Here is a 19415-nt window from a genome sequence, read left to right as displayed (position 1 = left end):
ATCCCAGTGAAGTTGGGAGTATCAAACCCCTAAATTCTGCTGAGTCTTGTTTGCCAGCAGAAGTAGCCCTTCCACCCTCTCTGAGGAGGTTAACCCTGATTTTTCTGTAGAACCCTGTAATGGCCTCTCCCAAGGTCCTCTAACAAGACCCCACCAATTCTCCTCAGGACCCACTTCTACCACTCCTCTTTGCTTCTAGACCCATAACTAGACTCAAATTCCAGCAGGTCCCAAAGAGTGAGGATAAAGCACCCCATACAACAAAAGGTACACTAAGCACTGAAAGAACTGCATGATTTTTCTAATGTATACTGACGTAAACGTGAGGAATGTGCATAGACATAGATATAAGGATGTGGGGTAATGATGGAAGGAACATGGCATTGTATCAGGCTGCATTTATTGGTATGAGCCCATTGAGCAGAGGTTCTGGGCTCCGTGTTTTAGCTGGAGGGATTAGAAAGGGCTCCATTTGGTTGGTTAGCTGAAACATGAGTCCAAAGATAACCCACAGTAAATGAAGTTGAAATGCCAGAACTCTATTCTTATACTGTAGAGGAAGGGACCCAAAGGCTTAAGGAATCTGGAATATTAGAGTGGATTTATCATGTAAGACCTGCTCACCCACCCTGGAAGGGTCCAAACAATACACCTTTTATCATGACTATGAGAAATAAATTGGTGAGGAGGGCTCCAGAGTCCTTGAGAGCTCTGTAGTAATTCCTTTCTGCAGGTCAGAAATGACGATGGAAACGGCTACCATCAAACTGGGATCCCAAAATGCAATGCAGATAGTTGGATCCCAGGACGGTGAGGTCTGAGTGGCCATACTTATTGTCAAAGGCAAGGTGGATATGGCTGCTGTTATGAACAGTGGTGTCAAAATGTCAGCCAGAATAGTCGAACTCACAGGGACCTTTGGCACTGTCTAGTTCATCATGATGTCCCTAGAAAAGAAGTAGATAAGCAATCTACTAAATTCTGACTTGATCTGTGCAAGCAGAGTTCCATGTTGTATAATTAGACGTCTAACTTGAATTAGCAAAATAGAGAGTAACAGTCCCTCAATTATTTCCCAGACATGAGCTAGGTTATATACCCCAAACCCATTAAATGATGGGGAGGTTGGATCTCCTTGAGGAAGAGCCCTACTACACTGTCAAAAATGTACACTGTTCATCTTTCTCTCAGTGGTCTCCAAGGGGACCTGTGGCCACTTACCACGGTGACTGTGCATTGAGGAAAGTCATCCTGGTAAGTGGCCATACGTATGGCCAATGGAATTCACTTGTAGGAAATCAAAGGGCTCCAAGAGCAGGCGTTCAGGGTGTTCATCGCCCTGATCTCTCCCTGTTGAGTGGTTCCAATGTGTCCCTGTTCCTCCACCAAAGGTTACAGCCTGTCATTAGCCTCCCCTAATGGCATCAGCTCCCGCTCCCGCTCGCTCCAGGTGCCGCGCCACTCTTCATCAGTTTCCCTTAACCCTGATCACAGCTTTATAAATAACCCCACTTCAGCCAGGTGCGGTGGCTCATGCCTGTAATCCCAGCACTTTGGGAGGCCGAGGCAGGAGGATCATGCGGTCAGGAGATCGAGACCATCCTGGCTAACATGGTGAAACCCCGTCTCTACTAAAAATACAAAAATTATCTAGGCATGGTGGCACGTAGCTGTCACCCCAACTACTCAGGAGGCTGAGGCAGGAGAACCACTGGAACCCAGAGACAGAGGTTGCAGCAAGCCAAGATCACGCCACTGCACTGTAGCGTGGGTGACAGAGCGAGACTCCAACTCAATAAATAAATAAATAAATAACCCCACTTCATGACACTCTCAATTACCCCATTTCTTCTTCCTGGTCATGCAAGCAGGAAATCACCTCGTGGGGAGCTTCCATAATTCTTAGCAGTTTCTTTGTAGATACAAAACTTTCTGTACTCCCACCTCCCATAAAAGCTGTTTAGTGTGGTTGTGTTCACACCCTGGACTATGATCTTGCTTGGGACAGAATGCATATCTGGGTCACTCTTAAGTTTCCTCATTGTATTTTGATATTGTCAGCATGTGAGGTGGTCTATTAATATCTGTTCCATGAATGACTGAATAAATGAATCAATGCTTTATTAAATGATAAGTCTATAGTCTGTTGGGTTCGCCGACGCCGGCCATCAGTGCCATGTTGCCACAGGTGTCCTGTGGCAAAGCAGTTTTTCTTGGTCCATTCAAATTGGGACGGGAAGCAGACATTTTTGTAGAATACACCTCCCCGGGCAGAAATGGAATTGCCTCCCTGTGGTGTGTGGATGGAGAAATGTCCTCGCATCGTGGTTTCAAGTCCTGGTTTGACTGCCCCGCAACCTGGCTTAGACACAGGAGCTGCTCTTCAACTGTTTCTCTTTTTTTGTATATTTTGTGAAATTTTTTTCTTCAGAATTTTGCCACCATGTCTTTCCATTCATTATAAAAATATTATATGTCGTGTTTGCCGGAGGAGATCTAAAACAAAACAATAAAAACCATAGTGCTCAGCTCAGTGCACAGGAGCTCCTGCCGTCTACTCGCTGGGCAGTGGTGGAGGCTGGCGCTTCCCAGGGTGAGGATTCTGTTTCCCATCAGTAGGGTTTGTCATCTGTGAAATTCTTTTTACCTCTGGGCAGCACAGAGCCTCTGGGAAACTCTCTTCCCCCCACTTTCTCTTAACTAACTCAGGCCATCCACAGCTTTGACTGGTCCCTGTGGGATGGGGCCACAGTTCTAACCACTTTCTGCTGGCATCTCAAGGGGCATGGAGGGAAAATGGCAGGTCCAATGGATGAGCCTTGGTAGGAAGAGGATGCTGGAGGTGGGGATGGGGGGAGGTGGCCTGAATGGATCACCAGTCCCAGGAACCTTGGCATGGAGGAAAAGCAATGCCACTCTTGTGGGAAAATTCAAACCCTGCTACCTCTGGAGTCAGACGGTGGGTAGCGGTGGGGACGGACACTTCCCCTCATCACACGCCTCCACCCCATTGCTCTAGGGGCAAGCTGAGCATTCAGCCCGGTGTCGGGCAGGACCTGAGGGACTGTGGGGAGCTGCTCTTCCTTCTGCGGTCAGGAATACGTGTCCCCGGGGATGCAGCAAGAAGCACATAATCTCAAAATGCAGCTATGCATACACATCACCGTGCAAACCATTTGCTTTCTAGTGCCTGCTCATGGTGAGTGCCTCTGTGCCTGAGCTCCCTCATCTAGAGGCCTAACCAAAATATTTAACAACTGGTGTAGACAGGCACTGACCGGTCAAAATGACCACCACTGAAGCAGAGCCTTGGAGGGCCACAGCTATGCCAGGCACTAACCCTTCATTTGCAGGAGCACAGAGAAGATCAGGAGGTCAGTGGGAAGCTCAGGGAAGGCTTTCAGTATTCTAACAAGCAGGGCAGCTGTGTCAGTGTGAATGAGCTGATATCAGCCCTGCTCTCACTCTCCTTTGTGGCTTCAGCCCTCCTCGCCCCCTTAGATTTGTGTTTTTCCTTTCTTTTGTAAATCCATATTTCTATTTACCAATCTTTCAGCCAGAGCCCTCAATATGGGGACAGGTCTGGCCTAACTGCAGTGGCCTTGAGAGGCAACCCTGGCCCACCCAGGGATCCCCAAACCTGGCTGTGCATCAGAATCACCCAGGCTGTGCCTAAAACCCATGGCCCAGGTCCTGTGTGCTTTGACAGAGCAGGCCAGGGGATGCCGAAGCACGACCAGGGTTGCAGCTTCCGCCCTCCTCCTAAACCGGATCAGCAGGAAGCCCTGGGGGCAGCGTGAGTTCAAACACCCGCAGGTTCTTGGAAGGAAGGCCATGCCGGCACTACTCACGATGGTCGTTTCTTCCTGATGTATGAGGCCAAACCAAGCAGCAACAGCACGGTGGCCGTGAGGATGACCGCCCCTGAGATGGCGGCGATGATGGTGTTCCTCTGCAGGAAATGCAGAAGCTGCCTGCAGGGCATAGTCCTAAAGTGAGCATCTAAATGAGAAGACACAGCGCAGAGTGAACAGAGATCCCCGCTGGGCCCCCCACCACCAGGACGAAACCTGCAAGGGACACCTGTTCATTCCATTCATAACAGAATAAAAACCTTGGCGTCTTAGCCACCGGTTCCAGAAGTCTTCTTGGGAAGGAACTGGCTGTTTGGGGAAATGCATTCATCTGCTATTTGGCGATAAGATGAGATGCTTTTGGGAGGTGGAGATGAGACACTGAGGGTATGGGCTGGCACGCAACAAAGCAACCAGAAATAAAGTTCCACAGACCAGTTTGTAAGAGGTAAAGAGAAGAACAGAGGAGAGCTCAGGTGGGTGACAGGAGGCGGGGGCACTAGAGGAGGTTGAGAAATCCTACTGCAAAGGCTTTGAAGAACAATGGAGACAAATATTCCGTTTGCAGCTTTTCATAGGCAGTGATAGAACCTCTTCTCTGCTGCCCCTCCTCTGCCCCCTGGCCTCAGGAAGGGGTACTGCATACACAGTCCACCTCGTGGGTGTAGGTTTGGGGGACCTCACGTCTGCACCAGCACGAGGCAAACACAACGCCACGGATGATCCTGAACTCCTGAGCCCCTCTGAGGACTTACAGAAAGTGTGAGAGTGGATGGGAATACCGCTGAGCACGGGCTGGGGAAAACACGGCAGTCTTAGCTAGATCTCAAAGCAAGGAGATCTCAGCCCACATCAGCATCCATTTATAATGTGACCAAAAAAGAAAACGACATCAGGGAAATCGGGCATGGAGGTAGGATCCCAGGTATCGGCTGGTTTCCTGTGGAGAGCTGTCCAGGGCAGCTGGTGATGTAGACACGGGGAGTGCTCAGCAAGGGTCTTCTTGGTGATGGGGAGAAAATAGGGCATGTCCAGCCTCCCACCTTCAGCTCTGCTATGCCAAGGGGCAGCGTGTCCAGCAGCTCAAAGGCTCTGCTGCAATAATTCGGCATTTAGTTTCTAAGCATTAGGAAGTGACAACCAGGTATAATTTTGACAGGGAGTGGCAGTGTGGAGGGGTGTACTGCGCTTGGTGCCAGCATGGGTAAGTTTCTGCCCACTCTAAACAGGTCTGGGCACAGGGATGAGCAGGGGTGAAGCCCTGGCTGTGCAGAAACAATATAAAAGTAGCATCTTTTTGGAAGAGTGGTGAAATTCCTGGAGTTCGGTTGTTTGTTTGTTTGTTGTTTTTTAGATGGAGTCTCGCTCTTATTGCCCAGGCTGGAGTGCACTGGTGCGATCTCAGCTTACTGCAGCCTCCACCTCCTGGGTTCAAGTGATTCTTGAACTGCCTCAGCCTCCCGAGTAGCTGGGATTACAGGCACCTGCCACCACGCCCAGCTAATTTTTTCTTTTGTATTTTTAGTAGAGACGGGGTTTTACCATGTTGGCCAGGGTAGTCTCGAACTCCTGGCCTCAGGTGATCCGCCTACCTTGACCTCCCAAAGTGCTGGGATTACAGGCGTGAGCCACCATGCCCAGCCTCTGGAGTTGGTTTAATTCATAAATTTTAACTGCAGATTGTATTCACGGCAGATTTATTTCACTTTTGTGGGTGAACTAAAGGTGTCAGTTAAAATACCATGAAAGGCAAAAGACACATTCAGAAGTTGTCTGTATTTAAGCATCATACTTGGTTTATACCATATAGGTTCCCACCTGGTTTAGCTGCCCCTTGAAGTGTTTCTTTATCTACAGTAGTTAACTGCTCTCTTAAATCCCTGTCGGACAGAGAGGATTCTTTAAACCTCTTCTCCTCTGAAAGGTGATCTACAAAAGATAAAATGTGTTCATCTACAAACAACCACGGCCTGTGATTACTTCAGCATTTATGATAAAAGTAGCTTCTTCTAGACTCAAAGTGAGGCGTTAGGGAGGATTTGGGGGAAAAGTCTAAATAAAGCCTACAGAACCTCAGCGTTTTGGTGTTTTTTTGTTTCTGTTTGCTTTTTAAAAAATCTAACAAATTCCTGGGCAACCCACCCACAGCTGAGGCAGCATTTCTTACACTTAAGTGTGCATCTGAATCACACTGGGAGGGCTTTTGAAAACACAGATTCCCAGGCCCCACCCCAGAGTTTCTGATTCCGTAGGTCTGGGGTAGGCCTGGGAATGTGCATGTCTCACAGATCCTGAAAGATGCTGCTTCTGTGGGTAGAGGACCACGCTTAGAGGACCCAAGTGAGAACCTCTCTAAGCCCCAACCTACTTCTCCACTTGCATAAAATAGAGATAGTAAGACCTACCTCACAGATTGTATAATGTTCATGAAAATAATTTTGAAACCACAAAGTACTATAAAAATTTTCTTGAGTTGCAAGGACAAGAGAGGAAAATTAACCACACTGAAATACTCAGGTATTGGTAGACGGATTGCAGAAGAGTTTAATAGAAAGAAGACAGTCGAAAATGAGACATATGGCCGGGCGCGGTGGCTCAAGCCTGTAATCCCAGTACTTTGGGAGGCTGAGGCGGGTGGATCACGAGGTCAGGAGATCGAGACCATCCTGGCTAACACAGTGAAACCCCATCTCTACTAAAAATACAAAAAAAATTAGCCGGGCGAGGTGGCGGGCACCTGTAGTCCCAGCTACTTGGGAGGCTGAGGCAGGAGAATGGCGTGAACCCGGGAGGTGGAGCTTGCAGTGAGCGGAGATCGCGCCACTGCACTCCAGCCTGGAGGACAGAGCAAGACACCGTTTCAAAAAAAAAAAAAGAAAAGAAAAAAGAAAAGAAAATGAGAAATATTTGCATCCTAGCTTTGCCCTTTGGTGCCTGACTCGTTGGCATATGGGACCTGTCAAAGGGCCTGAGTTTAGCTTGGAGAAAATTGGGAGGCCAGCATGGCCTGCCTGTCTTTGCCAGATGCAGGATGGCCTGGGAAGAGGCTGAGAGATGTTTGGAGAAGCTGTGGGGAACAAACTAGAACCAATGGGTAGGCGCTCCAGGGAAATCTGTTTGGACTGTTTAGCGGTTAGAAAGTGAGCTATCAAGAAGGGAATGGGAAAGGATGAGAAGTAATGAATCTCACACCCTAGAAGACTTCAAAGCAGGCTGGAGCCCCCAGCCCCAGATGGGAGACCTCCAAGGGCTGGAAGGGGGGCAGGGCAGCTTTGGATGAGCTTGGTAAATCTTCCTTGGCCTCGTTCACAGAGAGAGAGAGAATTGTCGCAGTAAGAGTTTGCGGCCAGCCTGGGGAACATAGCAAGACCTCATGTCTACTAAAAACTAAAAAAATAAAAAAATTAGCCAGGCATGGTGGCACACACCTGTAGTCCCAGCTACTAGAAAGGCTGAGATAGGCAGATGGCTTGAACTCGGGAGATCAAGGCTGCAGAGAGCTATAATCACACTACTACACTCCAGCCCAGATAACAGAGCGGGACCCTGTCTCAAAAGAATAATAAAATTAAACAAAATAATAAAATAAAATAACAGAAAATTATCACAATATGATTAAGACTACCATGTGGGCGTCTGATAACCGTCTCATGAAGTTCTAGTTATTCCTGAAAAAAAGAGAGAAATCTGTTCCTTCTTCAACTTGGCTTAGAAAAGAGAGAAAACTCCCACTTTAATAAGACTGATAATTAACTTGACTTTTGAAATGAAACATGTCAAATCGGAATCCAGAGACTAACAGCCGCAGACAGAAAGCCCTGGCGAGCATCGAGTTATCCACTAGGGGGCGCGCTCGGCTTGCTCTTCCACAGAGCTGTAGCAATGGTAGACCTGACACGGGAACACATTTTCACTCTTTCTCCACCGGAGGCAGAAGACGACAGAATTAAGAGCCACTGCCTATTCTTATCGTCAGTATGGACGAAGTTTTCATTTACCTAAGGTTCTGTGAAGAGTCTGAAGGCGTCTTTTGCGTTTGATGGGTTGCGTTTGATCAATTGTTGGATTATTTTTTTTGTGGGAAAAAACAAGCACAATTATCAAATTTTTAACCAACACAGTTTCATTTCCAGACTTCTTTTCAACTTTACAGCTATTAACTATGACAGGAGCAGCCACCCATTACAAGAGCAATTCTCCCGTCCTTCCATGCTGTAGGCTCAACCCAAGCTGCCAATCAAGCATGTGCTGGGCTTGGTGAAAACCTTCTTAAAGGAGTGCAGAACCAAGAAAGTTTGACTTTGTGCTCAAGGAAAAGTTGAAGTCTTACATCTTCATAATTCTCTGTGTTTTGGAGACTCTAACATTGACGTGAGCCTTTGGTTACAAGTTAACAGCATGCTATTGCTAGGACTGATGCTACATTCCATTCAGTGGACATAAGATCATCGACAGCTACAGCTGCTGTCCACAGACCTGGGCACACATTTTACAAGACACTTCACTTCTCAGAATGGTCATTTCTCCACTCCTCCTCCTATTGAGATGTTTTTGACCATTGATTTTTTTTTTTTTTTTTTTTTTTTGAGACGGAGTCTCACTCTGTCCCCCAGGCTGGAGTGCAGTGGCACCATCTCGGCTCACTGCAAGCTCCGCCTCCCAGGTTCAAGCGATTTTCCTACCTCAGCCTCCCGAGTAGCTGCGATTACAGGGATACACCACCACGCCCAGCTAATATTTGTATTTTTAGTAGAGATGAGGTTTCACCATGTTGGTCGGGCTGATCTCAAACTCCTGACCTCAGTTGATCCACCTGCCTCGGCCTCTCAAAGTGCTGGGATTACAGGCGTGAGCCACCGCACCCAGCCTTTTTTCCTTTTTCTTTTCTTTTCTTTCTTCTTCTTTTTTTTTTTTTTTTTTTTTTGAGTGGTCACTGCTGCCAAACAGGAGGTGCAGACAGTGTGGTCTGGAATTTACTGTCCCTGCGGAGTAGCCTGAGAGCAGCTCCCACCCTCTGAAGATGGATCTGATCAGCCCTCTCAGCTGCCAGACATGAGCTTTGTCACTGCCTGCGGGTTCTTCTCAGCCCTCTTCTTCCCTCACTCTTCCTACTTGGAAAAACCCTATTAAGGAGATCAGCCTCTTGTTCTCCCAGAACTCTGTGCAAATACAACATAAGCACTTTTTAAAGACCTTCAGTGTTAGCCTGTTTATATCTAACAGTTATTTATTGATTCGATTGACTCTCCTAAGAGCTGTGGGGAGCTCTTGGAGGACAAGAATGCCTCACTGAGTACTAGCTTCCAGCACAGTACCTTCCGCTGGGTAGGAGAGATCAGTAGTTAGGTCTTGAGTGAGAGAATGAATCTGGAAGAATCTTGACTGTAACCTCACGAGGGACTCTGAGCCAGAACCACCCTGCTAAACCTGTCTTGCTAGCCAAGACTGCCGGGCATGGTGGCGTGTGCCTGTAGTCCCAGTTACTCGGGAGGCTGAGACAGGAGAATCGCTTGAACTTGGGAGGCAGAGGTTGCAATGAGCGGAGATTGTGCCACTGCACTCTAGCCTGGATGACAGAGTGAGACTCCATCTCAAAAAAAAAAAAAAAAAAAAAAAAAGAAGAGAAAAGAAAAAAATGTCATCCTGGTTCCTCCTGAAGGAAAAATAAAGATTTGAAAGTAAAAGTATGTGAAAGCAATTGACTGAAGAAACAGTTTTAGAAATCAAAAGATCAAGCTAGATAGTAGGCTTTCTATTCCCCAAGCATATCTTTTAATTTTACTTGAACAATGATTATTCAGGGGTGAAGGTAAATTATTCAGGGGCATTTTCTTATTCAGGGGTGAAGGTACATTATTCAGGGGCAGAGGTATCTTGGCACTGTAATATACATACCTGGGCAGACCACACCTAACATTTGCAAAACCAGCACAATAATTTTAATAGGTTAACAAATGGTACTAGGAAAACAGGATATCCACATGCGAAATAATAAAGTTAGATCCTTATCCAACACCATAAACAAAAATTAACTCACAGTGGACCAAAGACCTAAAAGTAATGCCTAAAACTATGAAAACTTTTAGAGGAAAACAGAGGGCAGAAACTTCATGACATTGGATTCGGAAATTATTTCTTGGGTTTGATACCAAAGGCACAGGCCACCAAAGAAAAAATAGACAAATTGGACTTTAAGCAAATTTTAAAATTTTGTTCATCAAAAGACAGTGTCAACAGAATAAAAAGGTACCCCACCCAGAATGGGAGAAAACATTTGCAAATTGTTTATCTGGTAAGGGAATAATACCCAGATTACAGAGAGAACTCCTGACACCCAACAAAATACAAAAATACAAACAACTGATTCAAAAATAGGCAAAGAACTTGAATAGACATTTTCCCAAAGAAGATATGCAAATGGCAAATAGAACTTCAAAAGATGCTCAACATCAGTAATCATTAGGGAATTGCAAATCAAAACTACAATGAAATACCACCTCATATCCATTAGGATGGCTACTATCAAAAAAACAGAAAATAGGCTGGGTGCGGCCACTCACACCTATAATCCTAGCACTTTGGGAAGCCAAGGCAGGTGAAATACCTGAGGTTGGGAGTTCAAGACCAGCCTGGCCAACATGGTGAAATCCCATCTCTACTAAAAAATATAAAAAATTAGCCGGGTGCAGTGGCACACACCTGTAGTTCTAGCTACTTGGGAGGCTGAAACAGGAGAATCGCTTGAAACTGGGAGGCGGAGGCTGCAGTGAACTGAGATCAATTGTGCCACTGCATTCTAGCCCGGGCAACAAACAAAAAGAAAATAACACGTGTTGGCAAGGATGTGGAGAAACTGAAACCCTTGTGTGCTGTTGGTAGGAATGTAATATGTTACTGCCATGATAGGAAACAGTATGGCAGTTCCTCAGAAAATTAAAACCAAAATCACCATATCATCCAGCAATTTCACTTCTGAGTATGTACCCAAGATAACTGAAAGCAAGGTCTCAAAGAATTATTTGTACATCCATGTTCATAACAGGATTATTCACAAGGCTAAAATGTGGAAGCAACCCAAATATCCATCAAGGGATAAGTGAGTAAACAAAACATGGTAGAGACATACAATGGAATATTACTCAGCTTCAAAAAGAAAGAACATTCTGAAATATGCCACAACATGGATGAATCTTGAGGACATTATGCAAAATCAAATGTCAGTAACAAAAAGACAAATACTGTATGATTGAACTTACGTGAGATATTTAGAGTAGTCAAAATCACAGAAAGTAGAACGGTGGTTGCCAGGGGATGCAGAGATGGGGGAATGCATGGTTATTATTTAATGCATATAGAGTTTTGGTTTTATAAGATGAAAAGAGTTCTGGAGATGAATGTTGGTGATGGTTGTACATTATGAATATATTTAATACCACTGAATTGTGCCCTTAAAAATGGTTAAGATGGTAAAATTTCATATTATGTGTATTCTATAATAATTTTTAAAAATTGAAAAAGAATACAAATGGAGAAACACCTACCATATCCATCAATAATTAAAAGTTATAAATCATGGCTCAGTCTACATATCTATACAAGGACCTGCTGCTTTCTTGGTGGCTAAAGGAACCCCAAGGCTCCTTCCCAGTCCCCTGCCAGTCTGAGTGACAACACAGATGTGCTGAAGCAGGGAAAAAGCTGGGCCCAAGCCCAAGATTCCTGAGCAGTGACTGGACTCTCCAAGCCTCACTATGACCAAGTAGAATTTATTCTAGGAATGCAAGGTTGGTTTGACATTAGGAAATTCATTATTATCATATATATAATCTTAATAGACTTAAGGAAAAGAATCATATGATTAGTTCCAAAAATTCAACACCCACCTATTCCTGATTTTTCTTTTTTTTTTTTTTTTTTTTGAGACAGAGTCTCGCTCTGTCCCCCAGGCTGGAGTGCAGTGGCGCGATCTCGGCTCACTGCAAGCTCCGCCTCCCGGGTTCCCGCCATTCTCCTGCCTCAGCCTCCCGAGTAGCTGGGACTACAGGCGTCCGCCACCTCGCCCGGCTAGTTTTTTTTTTTTTTTTTTGTATTTTTTAGTAGAGACGGGGTTTCACCGTGTTAGTCAGGATGGTCTCGATCTCCTGACCTCGTGATCCGCCCGTCTCGGCCTCCCAAAGTGCTGGGATTACAGGCTTGAGCCACCGCGCCCGGCCTATTCCTGATTTTTCAAATACTCAAGCAAATATGTGATAACAAATGTTAGTAAGGATGTGAAGAAGTGGGAACTCTTGCAAATATTGGTGGGAATGTAAAACAGTGCAGCTGCTATGGAAACCATATGGAGGTTCCTCAAAAAATTAAAGATAGATTTACCATATGACCCCACAATCCCACTTCTAGATACATATCCTAAAGAACTGAAAACAGGATCTTGGAGATATTTGCATACCCATATTCATTGCAGCTTTTTTTTTTTTTTTTTTTTTTGAGACAGAGTCTCCCTCTGTCGCCCAGGCTGGAGTGCAGTGGACGGATCTCAGCTCACTGCAAGCTCCGCCTCCCGGGTTCACGCCATTCTCCTGCCTCAGCCTCCCGAGTAGCTGGGACTACAGGCACCCGCCACCTCGCCCGGCTAGCTTTTTGTATTTTTTTAGTAGAGACGGGGTTTCACCATGTTAGCCAGGATGGTCTTGATCTCCTGACCTCGTGATCCACCCGTCCTGGCCTCCCAAAGTGCTGGGATAACAGGCTTGAGCCACCGCGCCCGGCCAATTGCAGCATTATTTACAATAACCAAGACATGACAGCAACCCAAGTGTCCAACAATAGATAAATGGATAAAGAAACTATGGTATATACATACAATAGAATATTATTCAGCTTAAAAAGAAACGAAATTCTGTCATATGCTACAAGATGGATTAACCTTGAGGACATTATACTGTGTGAACTAAACCAATCACAAAAAGACAAATACTGTATGATGCAACTTACATGAGATATCTAAAGTAACTCAACTCATAGAAACAGAAAAAAATACCCAAAAGTATTTTTTGGACAGATTATCATTTTCAGTATAAATATATGTATCCGTATATATTTACATGTATGTGTGTAGATGGAAGGATAGATATACAGATAGATAATCTCTTATTCATATTAGTCCTATAACCAGACTCTTAAGCAGGAAACTCAAGAGGCATTTTCTCCAAGAGCGAGAACAAAGCAGGATTCCCACTGTATCTCCAGCAACCACTCAAGATTAACCTAGAGGTATTAGCAATCCAATTAAACACGATAAATAAATCAGGTAGAGGCATAACAATAGGTAAAGATGTAAAACTGGCTGGGCATGGTGGCTCATACCTGTAATCCCAGCACTTTGGGAGGCCAAGGAGGGCAGATCACCTGAAGTCAGGAGTTGGAGGCCAGCCTGGCCAACATGGTGAAATCCTGTCTCTGATAAAAATTCAAAAATTAGCTGGGCATGGTGGCGCATGCTTGTAGTCCCAGCTTCTCAGGAGGCTGAGGCAGGAGGATCGCTTGAACCTGGGAGGCAGAGGTTGCAGTGAGCTGAGATCATGCTACTGCACTCCAGCCTGGGCAACAGAGTGAGACTCCATCTCAAAAAAAAAAAAAAAAAAAAGAAGAAGTAAAACTATCTATGTAACAGTATATGTAGAATTGAATAAGGCAATAGGACATAAAATTCATATCCAAAAAGCAAGCCTTCCTATTCCCAAACATTAAGTAGGTAGAAGGTATAATGATAGAGAAACCCCCTCTCTTACAATAGCAACATAGAAAATTAAGTGACTTAGGAATAAACTTAAGAAGATACATGTAAAAATCTATGTAAGGAAAACTTTAACACACACTGAAAATAAACTTGAAGAACTGGAAAGGCATTCCCATTTCTAGCATAGGATGACCTAACATCTGTTTTCCCAAAGTGAATATTGTCGTATAAATTTGATGCAATGCCAATCAGAATACCAAAAGCCTTTGGATGAAGTTAGACAAGTTGATGCTAAAGTTCACATGGAAAAACAAACATGCAAAAATAGCCAGGAAGACAATGAAAAAACAAAAACTGCAAAAGGGGAACTAGTCTGACAAGACATGAAAACATACTGTTTTCAGGCGCAGTGGCTCACGCCTGTAATCCCAGCACGGAGTTTCGCTCTTGTCGCCCAGGCTGGAGTGCTGTGCCGCGATCTTGGCTCTCCGCAACCTCTGCCTACCGGGTTCAAGAGATTATCCTGCCTCAGCCTCCCAAGTAGCTGGTCTCGAACTCCTGACTTCAGGGGAGCCACATCGCCCGGCCAGGAATAAGGATTTTTAATCAGCTCTTCCCATTCCCTAGCCCCTACCTCTGGCTGATGCACGGTGCGGCCCGGGAACCCCTGGCGAGGTTCATAATCCTGCACCCAGGGAAGACCACGTTTTTCCCAGCTCGGACAGTGACCTATTTGGCCTGGTTTTTTTCTTTTAAATATTTTAAGTCTTTCTAGGGGAGAAATGCTTCATGGATTCTAGCTGCTCATCCTGTCTTCGGAGCCAGTCTCCCTCCAGCATGATCAGATCGCTCAGATGAACCTCTGCTCCTGGCTGGAGGCAGCGCTTTCCCACACTCCTGAGGAGAAGGGGAGAATCCCTCTGGTGCAGCACCTCCCGAATGTGCTCAGCCCCTGCCCAGCCCCACCACCCCAGAGGGGAAAGGACCAGCCCAGGTCAGTTTGGGAGGAGGCACCAGCTGTCTGTGGCCTGCTCTCTCTCCCTCCTGGCTAGCATCTGTCTGCCTGCAGAGAATAAACATTCTGATCTGCTCCTCCTTGCTGTACACATCACAGAAGCAGACTCGCACAGGGGGGGATCTGGGGAAACCATGGGTATCCAAAACCTTACCAGTGATTGGGGAACTCTTTCTAATTCAGGGTGAAGCACCCACGTTGTGCAGCCAAGTACAGGTGTTTCTCTACAAGAGAGTCTGAGCACCATCTGCCAGACCCTCAGCTCTGAACTCAGGTCAGGTAAGAGGAAAAAGAGGGGCCGCCCAGTGGCTCACGCCTGTAATCCCTGCACGTCTGTAATCCGAGCACACCTGTAATCCCTGCGCGCCTGTAATCCCAGCGCGCCTGTAATCCCTGCATGCTTGTAATCCCAGCGTGCCTGTAATCCCTGCACGCCTGCAATCCCAGCGCACCTGTAATCCCAGCACCTTGGGAGGCCGAGGCGGGCGGGTCACGAGGTCAGGAGATCGACACCATCCTGGCGAACACGATGAAAACCTGTCTCTACTAAAAAATACAAAAAACTAGCCAGGCGCGGTGGCGGGCGCCCATAGTCACAGCTACTTGGAAGGCTGAGGCAGGAGAATGGCCTGAACCTGGGAGGCGTAGCTTGCGGTGAGCCGAGATTGTGCTGCCTGGGTGACAGAGCGAGACTCCATGGAAAAAAAAAAGGGGGGGGGGGAAGAAGAACGACGACTTATCGACCCTCAATTCCAATGTTATGCATTTGCATTTACCTTTATCGGGAATTTTGTCCACACTGCCAAGGAAATATTCTGGTCCAGGAGAATTCCAAGCAACACTGGTTGCTTTGATAAGACACATAAAAAAAAAAAAAAAGAAGAAGAAAAAGGATCTTCATCAGTACACATTTGCAAGCACCTTGGGCCCATATTTTGTATTCCATTTTTTGTTTTTTTGTGTTTTGAGACAGAGTTTTGCTGTCACCCAGGCTGGAGTGCAGTGGCACGACTCCACCTCCCGGGTCCAAGTGATTCTCATGTCTCAGCCTCCCAAGTAGCTGGGTCTACAGGCATGTGCCACCACGCCCAGTTAATTTTTTGTATGTTTAGTAGAGACAGGGTTTCGCCATGTTGGTCAGGCTGGTCTCGAACTCCTGACCTCAAGTGATCCACTCACCTCGGCCTCCCAAAGTGCTGGGATTACAGGCGTGAGCCACCGCGCCTGATCTTATTTTCCATTTCTAAGTTGAAATGCTAATATAGAACTCAACTTGTAAGAGCAAATGTGTGTTTGAAAGTGAATGCCTTGATGTAGAGAGCGGGGCTGCCTCACTGCCGACTGCAGAGGTGCCCAGGCAGTTGTCCTGACTACCCTCATGGAGACTACCCTCAGGAACTGGGGCGCAAACATCTGCAGAATACCAACACAGTGCCCATTCCCCCTCCCTGCCTGGGGCACTTGCACCCACAGCTGGCAGATTTCCAGTACACTATTCTATCCTTATTATTGTGAGCAGATACCTATCCTAATTCCCAACGTGCTAAATGTTTCCCCTAATATGAAGCTGCTTTTTGGGAAAGAGTGCGCTTTTCACATGTGTCATTTTTCTGGATGTGCCTAAGCTAGTCATTTTTTAGTCTTGTTTTATCATCCACTGAATGGGGTATTAATGACTGCACTAACCCTCTCAAACCACATTGTGCACTTAGGATTCGTGTGTTGGGTTGAAAGTTATAATGCTGCTAGGGGCTCCTGCTGTCGGGAACGGGGAACCCCGCTTGCAGATCAGGTTTCTGTCCTCTGAATACCTCCAGGGTGGCAGAACCTGCCTAACACTGCACATCAAGGATCACCCCAAAATACAGGGATAGTCACGCTTCGGAGCACAGACTCCACAGCGGGGGGAAGGTTACAGAGAGGATTTCAGACAGTTGTTTCCTTCCTATCTCCATTTGGCTTTGCCCCGCCAGCAGCAGTTGGTTTAGAGACTGCTAGGATGATAACAGCACATTGAAGACAACACATAGGCCTACAGAAATGTGTGCACTTACTGTGTTAACGGCATACACTTGCCTTTTCTCATGTCTGTCTTTGTAATGGATCGGACTGCTGTTGTTTCGCTAAATGACGGGTCATATGGAACCTTGGGAAACACCTGCAGTAGAATTTCATCTCCAGTGAAGCAAACAAAGGCACGTTAATGGCAGCAATGCAGGACTGATATCTTTTGCTCTGTAAGTACCTAAAGCAGTCTATGAATATAGTGACTACAGGACGCAAACTCCACGGATATAGGACGCTATTCCCTAAAATGCCTTGTCTTGGGAAGGAAAACTCCAACTACCGAAATCATTTCCAGAAAACTGTGATTGTCTGAGATATCCTGGGCAGTAAACACTGTGCACTATAGATATATGGCCTCAGATCTCCCGATACTTCGTGCCCTAATAATTCTTCTTGTTTCCGTTGTCATTCTGATGCACCTTTGAGGCTGTTCGCAAGATGACTCTTAAAAATAGGGTAAAGTTTGTGGGGGCACAGATGAATCAGAACAGATTCTATAAGCTGGGAAAGCTCTCTGTTTATAAAACTGTTGCTAATCCATGAGGGTTACATTTTTGAAACGTATTAAGTTCTCTTTCCCTTTTAAGTTCTCAGGCTTCTGGCTTTCCTGGGAAGCAGAAGTTTTACCTTCCCTTCCAGGCTTTCCCTGCTAAGACACAGAAAACAGTCCTCACAAACCCCACTCATCCTATATTTATTCTCGGTGCATTTCTGGGGCTGCTGGTTCTCGGTGATTTTTACTCGCTCGACGTAACAGGAGCTCGCCACAGAAACACCAGAAAATGAACCATGAGGGTCACCAGGACAATGAGGAGCTGCTCTCACCACCCCTCCTTGAGGACCATGGGGACCTACGAGTCCCTGGAAATGTTGCCCAGAGGGAACTGCAGAGTTGAGCTGTGGCCTCCAATGCCAAGGCTCACCTGGCGGGTGCTGGGCCGGTCAGTGGGCTCTTGAGGGGTGATGGGAGCTTCCCAAATCCCCAACTCTTCTCCCATCTTCAGGTGCAATCACCCGCCTCCTACACATACGGGGCCGCGTTCAGAGACACCGGGGTCACCTGGGAGGCCGAGAACAAGGCCTTTGCCTCCTAGACAGCAGGTGCTGAAGGCACAGCGAGAGGGACTGCAAGTGCTACCTGCATCTGCTCATTCGTCCCCTCCTGGTCACCGGCCAGGCAGCGGTCTATGCAGACTGCCCGAGGCCTCTGTGATGGCTCCATGGGGAGAAGCAAGCCCAGCGCTCCTGACACGGACAGCTGCCGGAACGGAGACCCACCGGGTGTCGAGAGATCTGCTCCCTCGCAAGCAGGAACGAACAGGCATCGCTCTGTGATCCGAATGCCTCCTAACCTGGGGGGAAGCATCAGTGCCACTGTCCCGGTCGCTCCTTCTCACACCTAAGGCGACCCTCAACCTTCGCTCCCGACGCACAGCCCAGGCACCCTCAGGAGAGACTTCACTGGCATTTGCACAGCTTCCTTCAGCGACAGCTGTGGTTCAGAACCCTTTCCTCCGTCTCAGCTCTCTGCTAAAGAGGACTTCCCTGGGCCTTGGCTTTAGCTCTGTGGTTGTGGTGGTGGTGGTAAAATACACTTAACATAAAATTTCCATTTCTACTATTTATTTAGAGACAAAGTCTCGCTGTGTCACCCAAGCTGAACTGCTGTGGTATAATCATAGCTCACTGAAGCCTTGAACTCTTGGCCTCAAGCGATCCTCCCGCCTCAGCCTCCCAAGGCTGAGACTACAGGCATGCGTCACCACACTCAGCTCATTTTTTAAGTTTTTGTAGGAACAGGGTCTCACTATGTTGCCTAGGCTGGTCTGGAACTCCTGGCCTCAAGTGAGCCTCCCACCTCAGCCTTGCAAATTGTTGAAATTACAGGCATGAGCCACAATGCCTGGCCCATTTTCACTCTATTTAAGTGTACGATTTAAGGGCATTCAAAACATTCACAGTTTTGTGTAAACATCACCACTATTTATTTTCAGAACTCCAGGCTGGAGTGCAGTAGTGCAGTCTCAGCTCACTGCAACCTCTGCTCGCCAGGCTCAAATGTCCTCCCACCTCAGGCTCCCAACTAGCTGGAACTACAGGCTCATGCCACCACACCCAGCTAATTTTTTTTTAATTTTTAGTAGAGACGGGGTTTCACCATGTTGGTCAGGCTGGTCTTGAACTTCTAACCTCAAGCAATCCACTTGCCTCGGCCTCCCAAAGTGCTGAGATTGAGGCACTTGGCCTCCAGAACTTCTTTTTTTTTTTTTTTTTTTTTTTTTTTTTTTTTTGAGACAGAGTCTCGCTCTGTCACCCAGGCTGGAGTGCAGTGGCGTGATCTCCACTCACTGCAAGCTCCGCCTCCCGGGTTCACGCCATTCTCCCGCCTCAGCCTCCTGAGTAGCTGGGACTACAGGTGCCCACCACCGCGCCTGGCTAATTTTTGTATTTTTAGTAGAGACGGGGTTTCACCGTGTTAGCCAGGATGGTCTTGATCTCCTGACCTCGTGATCCGCCCATCTCGGCCTCCCAAAGTGCTGGGATTACAGCCACCGCCCCGGCCCAGAACTTTTAAATCAACTGAAACAGGCAGGCACGGTGGTTCACGTCTGTAATCCCAGCACTTTGGGAGGCTGAGGCAGGCAGAGCATGAGGTCAGGAGTTCGAGACCAGCCTGACCAACATGGTGAAACCCCATCTCTACTAAAAATACAAAAAATTCGCCAGGCATGGTAGTGCA

The 19415-nt window shown here is 46.7% G+C and overlaps 1 protein-coding gene across 1 annotated transcript in view; it reads right to left on the bottom strand.

Annotated features, from left to right (window-relative positions):
* Nucleotides 1–2098: 2098 nt before the first annotated feature.
* The window catches only part of C13H2orf92 (chromosome 13 C2orf92 homolog), a 41750-nt gene continuing 24433 nt past the window's right edge, over nucleotides 2099–19415 (bottom strand). Inside the window, exons 7-11 of the mRNA XM_028832198.2 lie at nucleotides 16685–16783; nucleotides 15385–15456; nucleotides 5673–5783; nucleotides 3852–4002; nucleotides 2099–2496 (exon numbers count right to left, since the gene is read on the bottom strand). Coding sequence (XP_028688031.2) covers nucleotides 2364–2496; nucleotides 3852–4002; nucleotides 5673–5783; nucleotides 15385–15456; nucleotides 16685–16783 — 566 coding nt within the window. The 3' untranslated portion in view covers nucleotides 2099–2363. The remainder of the gene's footprint in view (nucleotides 2497–3851; nucleotides 4003–5672; nucleotides 5784–15384; nucleotides 15457–16684; nucleotides 16784–19415) is intronic.

The sequence above is a fragment of the Macaca mulatta genome, chromosome 13, assembly GCF_049350105.2.
Source record: "Macaca mulatta isolate MMU2019108-1 chromosome 13, T2T-MMU8v2.0, whole genome shotgun sequence".
Taxonomy (NCBI): Eukaryota; Metazoa; Chordata; class Mammalia; order Primates; family Cercopithecidae; genus Macaca; species Macaca mulatta.
This window is presented reverse-complemented; position numbering and strand designations above follow the sequence as displayed.